At 37.9% G+C, this 9475-nt stretch overlaps 2 protein-coding genes across 2 annotated transcripts; one reads left to right on the forward strand and one right to left on the reverse strand.

Moving 5' to 3' along the window:
* The first annotated feature begins 1640 nt into the window (after positions 1 to 1640).
* On the forward strand, positions 1641 to 3314 carry LOC21395859 (reticuline oxidase). Its single transcript, XM_010113770.1, has one exon. The coding sequence runs from the start codon at positions 1641 to 1643 to the stop codon at positions 3312 to 3314; it is 1674 nt and encodes a 557-aa protein (XP_010112072.1).
* Positions 3315 to 3894: 580 nt separating this feature from the next.
* Positions 3895 to 9388, reverse strand: LOC21395860 (CLP protease regulatory subunit CLPX1, mitochondrial). Its single transcript, XM_024175830.1, has 13 exons — positions 8245 to 9388; positions 7909 to 8117; positions 7751 to 7811; positions 7570 to 7644; positions 7397 to 7486; positions 6071 to 6127; positions 5897 to 5967; positions 5712 to 5811; positions 5320 to 5424; positions 4882 to 4944; positions 4652 to 4774; positions 4388 to 4546; positions 3895 to 4193 (listed from the first exon to the last, which is right to left on the reverse strand). The coding sequence occupies exons 1-13, from the start codon at positions 9055 to 9057 to the stop codon at positions 4119 to 4121; spliced, it is 2001 nt and encodes a 666-aa protein (XP_024031598.1). The 5' UTR covers positions 9058 to 9388; the 3' UTR covers positions 3895 to 4118.
* Positions 9389 to 9475: the final 87 nt, after the last annotated feature.

The following is a 9475-nucleotide window of genomic DNA, read 5'->3' on the forward strand; positions in this document are numbered from 1 at the left end:
CTTGACCAGGGGGCCCATCAACATTTGCGAGATAACGGATATTACATTCAAGGGGTATTATAGCTACTGGGCCTAGTTCACACACGAAAATGTGCGTAATATCGATGCATGCTAAGATAACCGATTAAGTACTTGATATACTAAAAATATCATTTTGTATTTAAATCCATCTTTCATTAGTATTTTAATCTAAAAGGTAAAAATATACGATGTAATGTTAAGAGATAGTAATAAAAAGAGGATATTTTTAAAATTTCCCTAAAATCTTAGTTCATCAAATGTTCCCTCGGATTTAAGTAACATGCCCTCGAATGTGATAAAATTAAAACAATGACTATATCACTATATAATACAAATGTGATACCACTATAACAATTATTATGCCACGTTTTTTTTTTGTTTTTATAATATTTTAAAATTTTGCTAAATTACAACTCAAGTTGTTATATTTTACCATGTATTGTAATTATTTCAATTTTAAAAGAATTTATTTCACTTTTAGGGTTAGGGTCGGGCTAACATCTATATTGGGGCAAGATCGACTAGGGACAGAGTCGAGTCGAGCAGTGATTAGGGTCCAGATCAGGCTAGAACCACGATCGAATTGGATCGGTTTATAAATATATAATTACAATATAAAATCGCGCCTAACACAGCATTAAGTTATTAATTTCTTTAATGTATTGCGATACCGTAATACAATACAACACACTTTACACAATATTATATAAATAAATATCACTAGTGACCAAATTTTTAATCATTAATGTGTGTGCGTGTATATATATATATATATATACTGTTTATGTAGTGTGCATATATACATATATATATATATATACTGTTTATGTAGTGTGCATATATATATATATATATAGTTTATGTATAAATATATCAACTCATTATCAATTTTTCATTAGTCGATGGAATCTTCTAATATGAAATTGGAGTGATAATTTGTTTAAACAACTGCAATTTAGTTCTTTCTCCCGCAAATCTGACTACTATAAGTGCAACAACTCCATTTACCAACAAACGAAGCTGAAAACACCATCAAGTCACCTGGGATAGCCCGGCAAAAATAATGGTAGTAATTGCGGGTTTTTCTCCAATTGCACGACTCTTTAAACTCTAACTTACAAACGTCGGCTATCTGATAAGTCATGAGTTGTGGACAGCTCTTAAAGTCTTATTAATGTTGGTTGGTTCTGCCGGCATGCATACGAAGACATGAATTCGAATATGTAATACATATAAAACGAAATCTAGTTAATTGAGTCTTTGTCACTGGATCCCCACCTTAACCTATATAATCGTGCAAAACTTGTTTCCTTAGATGTTTGGCCTCATTAAATATTCAGAATGTATAAATTGGGTCGCCGGCAACGTAGTACATATTCTACGATCGCTTTCTCCTTGTCCTCAATAATGTATCATATTATTCTCCCTCTTTAATCCATTAAACTAGAAATCCTCTTATTTGTTTCTTCTAGCCAAATTCTTGTGAGTTGTGGCACGTACGTCGCATGTCGTTGTTTGCATATGTGAATGCTTTCTTACTTATTATTATTATTTTTTAATCTTTTGTTTTTCGATGTGTGTATATATATATATATATGTAAAACGATAGAGGCAATATTATGGAGAAGCACTTGGTGCAGAAAAAGGCTACAGGGCTTTCCCTATGCCTCGTGTTTATGTGCTTCATGTCCGTTCCTTTATCTTTAGCTGGTGCTCCCACAGACCAGATCTCTTCCTGTCTCACACTTCATGACGTCCACAACTTCACCACATTCCCCGACACTAGTAGCACGCCCGCTGACGACTATTCCTATTCCTATTACAACATGCTCAACTTTTCCATCCAAAATTTGCGCTTTGTGGCTCCCTCGATTCCCAAGCCAATTGCCATCATACTTCCTCACAATGTAGCGCAAGTAACGAGCGCCGTCTTGTGCTCTAGAAAAGCCTCCTACAAAATCATAGTTAGGTCCGGCGGCCACAGCTATGAGGGCACTTCCTCCATTGCCACCCCGCCCTTTGTCATCATTGACATGATGAATTTGAAGCAGATCACCCTCGACTTGGAATCCAAAACCGCTTGGGTCGAAGCAGGTGCAACACTTGGTGAGACCTACTATGCCATTGCGAAAGCAAGCAATGTTCATGCTTTCTCAGCAGGCTCTTGCCCGACTGTGGGTGTGGGCGGCCATATTGCCGGGGGTGGTTTTGGATTGCTCTCCAGGAAGTATGGACTTGCAGCTGATAATGTGGTGGATGCCCTGCTTGTCGATGCTAACGGGCAATTATTGGACCGACATGGCATGGGAGAGGATGTCTTTTGGGCCATCCGAGGTGGAGGTGGGGGTGTTTGGGGAATTCTCTATGCTTGGAAGATCCAATTGCTTAAAGTCCCACCCACCGTCACCACCTTTGTGGTGTCCCGACCAGGCACCTCAGACCAGGTTGCTAAGCTGGTCTACAAGTGGCAACATGTTGCGCCTAACTTGAGAGATGACTTTTATCTCTCATGTTTTGTTGGTGCCGGCTTGCCAGAAGCTACGTCTACTATTGGAATATCAGCTACTTTCAAAGGCTTTTATTTGGGATCCAAGGCCGATACGCTCTCCCACCTCGCCTGGGCCTTTCCAGAGTTGGGTGTCATGGAAGACGATTGTGCAGAAATGAGTTGGATTGAGTCCATTGTGTTCTTCTCTGGCCTACCTCCAGAAAGCTCGGTGTTAGAGTTACAAAATCGATATTTGCGAGACAAGAAATACTTCAAAGCCAAATCAGACTACGTGCGCACCCCAATTTCCTATGCAGGAATAAGGGCTGCCATAGACCTACTGGAGAAGCAGCCGAAAGGGTATGTCATCTTTGATCCTTACGGAGGGATCATGGATCGCATAAGCAATTATTCTATAGCCTTCCCACATAGAAAAGGCAACCTGTACTCGATTCAATACCTGGTGGAATGGCAACAGCAGGACGATGAGAAAAGAAATGACTACATAAATTGGATAAGACAACTATATAACTCAATGGCGCCCTATGTCTCATGGGGTCCGAGGGTTGCTTACGTCAACTACATAGATTTTGACCTCGGAGTGATGCTTAATTCTACCATCGATGACTTTGTGGAAATTGCCAGGGTTTGGGGCGAGAAGTACTTTCTCGATAACTTCGATAGGTTGGTCAGAGCCAAAACCCTAATAGATCCTGACAATGTTTTCAGTAATCAACAAGGTATTCCTCCAATGACTTTGGTCAGTCTCAGAGCACAGGAAGTAGAGGCATCTAGTTATTTGTAACTTGCAAGACGGAAAAAAAAAAACACTGCACTTGTATGCCATTGTCTACATGCTGCTTGCTCAGGCTGTCACGTTTTGTTCCCAGTTCAAGAAAGGAATACCAACAACAACTTCGCTTTTGGTTTTAGAATTTCATCACAGCAAAACATCCAAAACTTGAGTGAAGCTATCCTAACACGAGCTACTACATTTTAGTTTAGCGTGACAAGGGGATCCTTCCTTCAGAACCAATAAATAAAAGAACTAAAAAGACTGAACGACTTTTGCAAACGGCTCCACTACCCAAAATGCTCATTGCTTAAGAGTTCTAATTTTCTTATGCCGTCCTCACAAACATTGTGCCTATATTTGGTGTGTGCACACGGGTGCGTTGAGGGGCCATGAACAATAAAAACAAAAACAAAAACAAAAATAAAATTAAAATTAAAAAACCAGTCACCTCACCAGATTCCAAGTTAGTGGTCACACGAGAGAAACATGAAACTATTAAGTTAATTTAGCCATCCGCAAAACTATCATTTTCAAGAACTAAACACAATTTAAAAACTGAAACCTGGTGAGGAATATAAACTTGTGTAAACTCAAATCCCCTCATTTATTAATGTTTAAAGAGGTCTTTATACAATCTTTTTCTTTATGAATTCCAAATTTTTTTCCCTTTCGATTATACCCATCTGGTGAACTTGAATTAGAAGCTACACTGTTCTTTACAAGGAGATATAACTGGAGAGAATTATGAATGAGATTTTTACAAATAACAATGAGACAAAGATGAAAACAATAACTAACGAGATGGTATTAGTGTTACATGCTCATGGCTCTTGATGAAAGTTCAGATTCTCCATCCTGCAACTCTCCCTCAGTTCCCTCTACGTTCTCCTGCAACCATTTACAGACAAAAGGAAAGGTAAGGGATTTTTTTTTTGATAATCAAAGGTAAGATGAACCCATGAAAGTCTATCTAACAAGCCAAGTTAGCCAAATTAGTTCACACGTTTCATCTCTAAATACACATGAACACTAAAAACCAATTTGGATAATATGGGGTGAATGTGTCATATTTGAGATCATACAACTGAATCCTTCAACTTGCTTTCTGCCAAATAACGCTCCAATGCGCCATCTCCATGAAGAATCTTCCCTCCACATCCAAGACCATTCACTGAAGCTACCGACTCTTCATCAACTACTACAGCATCTATCCTTTCATTTCCTGTTTTGACATCTGGAATCTGGCACAAAAGTATCAAAGCAATTATGTCAGAGAATACAGCAAATTTCGGGAAAGAAAATTCGAAACAGATTGTGCTCAATGTTTAATTGCGCTGGAAACATACCTCATACATTGCCTCAGTTAGAATAGTTTCAAGTATTGCTCTTAGACCCCTCGCACCAGTATTCTTAGCCATTGCTTTGTTTGCAATCATTCTCAGCGCCTTCTCCGTGAAGTGTAGCTTAACCTGAAATGTTATAGAAGGATATAGTATAATTAAATTGAACACTTTTATGTCCGTGTGTGTATAAGTGCCTTTATGAGCATGTGTGTAAAGAGAGGCAAAGCGTTTACGTTATTCATGCTAAATAACTTCTTGTACTGCTTGCCAAGGGCATTTTTTGGTTCCATGAGGACCTGCGGGATAAAATAAAAACAAAGGACATCAGGTAACTGCACCCAAGCATGAAAACTTGGGATTAGTTTTTTTTTTTTTTTTTTTTTCTTTAAATATTTTGTTTGGAATAGAGGCAAGTCAAAGTTGGTACGCCAGAACAAAAATAGAGGTATAGCGCCAATAATGGTGGGAAGGGAGTCAGGAGATTAGTTTTTATCTGTTGGGGAGGTTTGGAATAAACTTTTTATTAAGGAACCCAACATAAGAGACGTAATCAACTAGTGTAAATTCCATTGGAAAGAGCCGCTTAAGAACATGGAAAACACTTCTAAAATATCTGGTCCAACTTTGAAAGAGATTTGAAAAGGCACAAGCAAAAAAGTTAATGAAGTAACCTGAACAAGTTGGTCCTCAGTTAAAGCTGATAAACTAACTAAAATTGGAAAGCGTCCAATAAACTCTGGTATGAGACCATACGCAATAAGATCAGAACTTTCAACCTGGAAACAAAAGAACACGTTTTAGTTCCATACTCACATTTAAATGAAAGGATTTCAACATCTTCTTTTGTTTTCTTTTGTTTCTCGTTATTCTGGAGAGCAGAAAGAAATTTGACTTCAATTCCTTATTACGTGTTTTCCTTTGCAACTTCCACATTGCATGCATCAATTAGAACAATGCATGTGTATATATGTAATAAATAATATGTTTATATAGGTATTTATGCAATATACACAATATATGTGACAAAGTAATATTTAGAAGATTCAAGTCCCCACGTTCTTACTGATTCAAGTAAAGAGGATGTGATTGCTGCATTGGTTACACCAGAAGTTCTCATATTAGCACGAACAGGAGCACCAAAACCAATAGAAGAATCTTGCCTTCTGTTAGTGTACAACATCATGTTGAAATCAGAATAGGATTAAAAAAAGAGAAGAAAAAAATGTATGGTTTTCTAGAAATCATTACCTTTCTGAAATGGTTTTGTCAAGATCAATAAATGCTCCACCGCATATAAAAAGAATGTCTTTTGTATTTATCTGCAGATCATTTACATGAAGTTAGAACTTAAATGAAATATTGGCAATTTCCTAAAATATCAACGGTATTTCATGCATGTAGCGTTCTGTAGAAAGGGCACACCTGTATGTTATCACCCCTAGGATGCTTCCTCGCCCCCTTTTCAGGAACATTCACTATCTAGACAAAGAGAAATACAACACTCTTAAGCAATTAGCAGAATAATCGTCTCAGTATTAAGAAGCAGATCTAAAGTAACGGAAGAAGTGGAAAACAAATTACAATTAACAAACATTCATATAAAAAGAGAATGAAGAAAAATGCCTCCGAGAAAATAAGCACAGAAGCAAGCTAGAACTTAACACTATAATTTCAAAATGAACTAAGCAGACAAAATAAAATCAGGAGCTAGATGTAGTCCTTCCTATTTATCATTCATAATTGTTTTCTTTTCATCACGCACAAACGTCTGAGATACCCTCTATCTGAGCTAAGAAGGTAGGGATTAAGCAGATAAAATAAAATCAGGGACTAGATGTAGTCCTTCCTATTTATCATTCATAACTTTTTTTTCTTTTCATCACGCACAAACATCTGAGATACCCTCCATCTGAGCGAAGAAGGTAGGGATTATAATTTGCAAAGAAAATCAATCAGCAGAAAGTTGAGTTGACTTCCATTTGAACTAAATAAATAAATAAATAAAAGGCATGCGTTCATGTTGCGCTCTCAAAATGCTACTCTTTACAATTACATTTTCTAGGTGAAAGCTCATATGACCATTCCATTCTTTAAAGTCACTATGTCCAAATTTTAAGAATATGAAAAGGCAGAGAACTCTCGAACCTGGTAACACTTCTCAGAATTGTCCTACACTTTTACACTAGAGAAAAAGTAATGGTATCCCAACCGATGTTTCTATTTCTTTATTTGTTGCAGCATCTTTAGACATATCCAGCATTATCACAGGAGATATACTAACTAAGGGCCCGCTTAGTTCGCTGATTCGAGTTGAGATGTGACTTTATATGAGAGTTTATTATTGTAACAAAAAAGTTCGATGTGACTGTTTTTGAGAGCTTTTTACTGTAACAAAACTCGAATCGGTGAAATGAATGAGGCCTAAATAACTTAAATTCAATCTCAATTAAGCACACACAGTGATATCCGTCATTGCTTTTCTTTGCCTTTTTTTTTTTTTTTTGGCTTTTAGGGTGTGGAGATGGGATGAAGTTCAAAGGAATCAGAAGTGATTTTCAAATGTTCACGGTTAAGGGGGGCAAACTCATGAAGTAGGAAACCAATATATATATATATATATATATATATATATAAAAGAAAGAAACACTAAATTAGCATAGATGCAAAATTTTAGATGAGAACTAGTGAAAATACAATAAACAAGAAAGTAATACGAGCTATGACTGAAATGTGACGGCATTAACTCACAGTTGCTTCAAGCATTTTCAGCAATGCCTGCTGCACCCCCTCATGAACACCCTCACCAGAAACATCCCTGCTAATGTTTAAGCTTTCAGCCTGTGAGAAATGACTCCAACTTGTTAAAATAAAGATACTTCAACTTTGTAATTCAGTTTCTTCAAAGACATAAATGAATGAACCTTCTTGGTTATCTTGTCAACTTCATCAATGTAAACGATTCCTTGTTGTGCCGCTTGTACATTAAATTCTGCTGCCTATTATTGCCATCACAACAACAGCGTCGGTCCAGAGATAATATGAATGAAAAGTAAAGATCATCACTCACTATAAGGAAACGAAACACCAAATCAAATCACGAACCGCGAGTAGTTTATACAAAATCGATTCAACATCTTCTCCAACATAACCAGCCTGCAATAAAAGAGAAGCAGCAGCATTTTTGCATTTTTCAGTAAACAAAGTTTGAACATAACAAGTTTAGAATAACAGAAGAGACAAATATCCACAAAGAGCGTCAAGTAGTGGCATCGGCAATGACAAAAGGAACGTTAACAAATCGAGCGAGTGTCTTGGCAAGCAATGTCTTCCCAGAGCCAGTCGGACCCATCAGAAGCACATTGCTCTTTTCCAGTTCCACGTTGTCGTCATCATCATCACCTCCTGTCTTCTTCTGCAAGGACGCTTGGTATATTCTTTTATAGTGATTATAAACACCCACAGAAAGCACCTGCATTTGCATATTTTAACAACTCTTTTACGGATTAACATCTGCATCTCCTTTTAATTCAGTTTAATTTAATTTAATTTAATTTAAAGGATGGAGAAAGAAAAACTTTATGAAGACAAGACCTGACCTTTTTAGCCGTGTGTTGGCCAATGACAAACTTGTCAAGACCCATGCAAATCTGCTTAGGCGTCGGCAAATCCTTTCCCAGATTGGACCCGCCCCATTGCTGCCCACCCCCCTTCTCTCTCTCTGCTCTAACCACATTAAGCCCAGGCGCGAACGGCGGCCCCGGAGGAGTGTGGACCGCCACCCCATTGCCCGGCGGAGGTCCATTACCATTACCATTACCATTATTGCCGTTAGCATTGCCATCATAAGATGATGTCAAACTTTCCCAGAAGGATGCCTTAAGCAAGTTGAGCCTATTATTAACATTAGGACTAGGACTAGTGTTGTTGCTATTATTATTATTATTATTATTATTATTATTATTAATGATATTACTAATACTATTATTATCTTTCTTGTTATAATTATTACCAGCGGAGGGGATCTCCACAAAGGTACCCTGGAGAGGAGCGATCCTGTGCGGTCGGAAGTAGTAGGCGGTCTTACAATTGGGGCAGAGATTGAGCGCCTCTCCCTGATAATGATGACTCTTATCATTATCATGGGCATCGAGATTGGGGAATTTGGTGTCGGAGAAGAAAAAGTCCATACCCATACGGTTAAAGGAACAGCGAGGGCAATTGGCCTCCGCCCTGATCTTCCTCCGCTCTGATCTTCCTCCGCTCTGATTTTCATCCCGAGACCCGCCCTGGTCCCACTTGTGCCTCCGCTGCCTCCTCGATGTCTCCGATGACGAAGTCTGCGTCGTCATACGGTGGACCGTCGCCGCAATTATCCGCTGCTTCGCAATCTGCCTCATGATTCCCGACATTTATATTGATAGTGAATGAATGAATAATTGCGATGACTAGAGATGAGAGACGATGAACGAAACAAATTGGGATTTGGGATCTAATCTAGTCTGGGAAAAGTGGGATTTATAATGCAATACAATTGTTTTGCGTGTATGAATCAACAACTCAATTGTTTGTCTGGACTCTGGAGTTAATTTGGAGAATACAGAAAATCAGAAATGAATGAGACTTGAAACAAAAGAAATAAAGAGAAAAAAAAAAGTTTAAATATTCCGCCGGACAGCAGCTGTGGGAGGAAGAAGATAAGCCATACGATGGATGACGTTATTTGTTATTGTTTTTGTTAGCTCTCAGGTACAGGCTTCGGAGACTCACTAAGTAAAAGGACATGTATTTTTTCTTTTTTTCGTTTAGCAAAAAAAAAAAAAAAAAAAA

The sequence above is a fragment of the Morus notabilis genome, unplaced genomic scaffold (genome assembly GCF_000414095.1).
Source record: "Morus notabilis unplaced genomic scaffold, ASM41409v2 Scaffold544, whole genome shotgun sequence".
Lineage (NCBI taxonomy): Eukaryota > Viridiplantae > Streptophyta > Magnoliopsida > Rosales > Moraceae > Morus > Morus notabilis.

Excerpts from the sequence above, each read along its gene's own strand:
- LOC21395859 (XM_010113770.1), top strand. The coding sequence starts at position 1,641 with ATGGAGAAGCACTTGGTGCAGAAAAAGGCTACAGGGCTTTCCCTATGC.
- LOC21395860 (XM_024175830.1), bottom strand. The coding sequence starts at position 9,057 with ATGTCGGGAATCATGAGGCAGATTGCGAAGCAGCGGATAATTGCGGCG. Across the intron at positions 7,645-7,750 it reads TTTTGTATAAACTACTCGCG|GCAGCAGAATTTAATGTACA; the intron begins GTTCGTGATTTG and ends TGGCAATAATAG. Across the intron at positions 5,425-5,711 it reads CATCCTCTTTACTTGAATCA|GTTGAAAGTTCTGATCTTAT; the intron begins GTAAGAACGTGG and ends TTTTGTTTCCAG.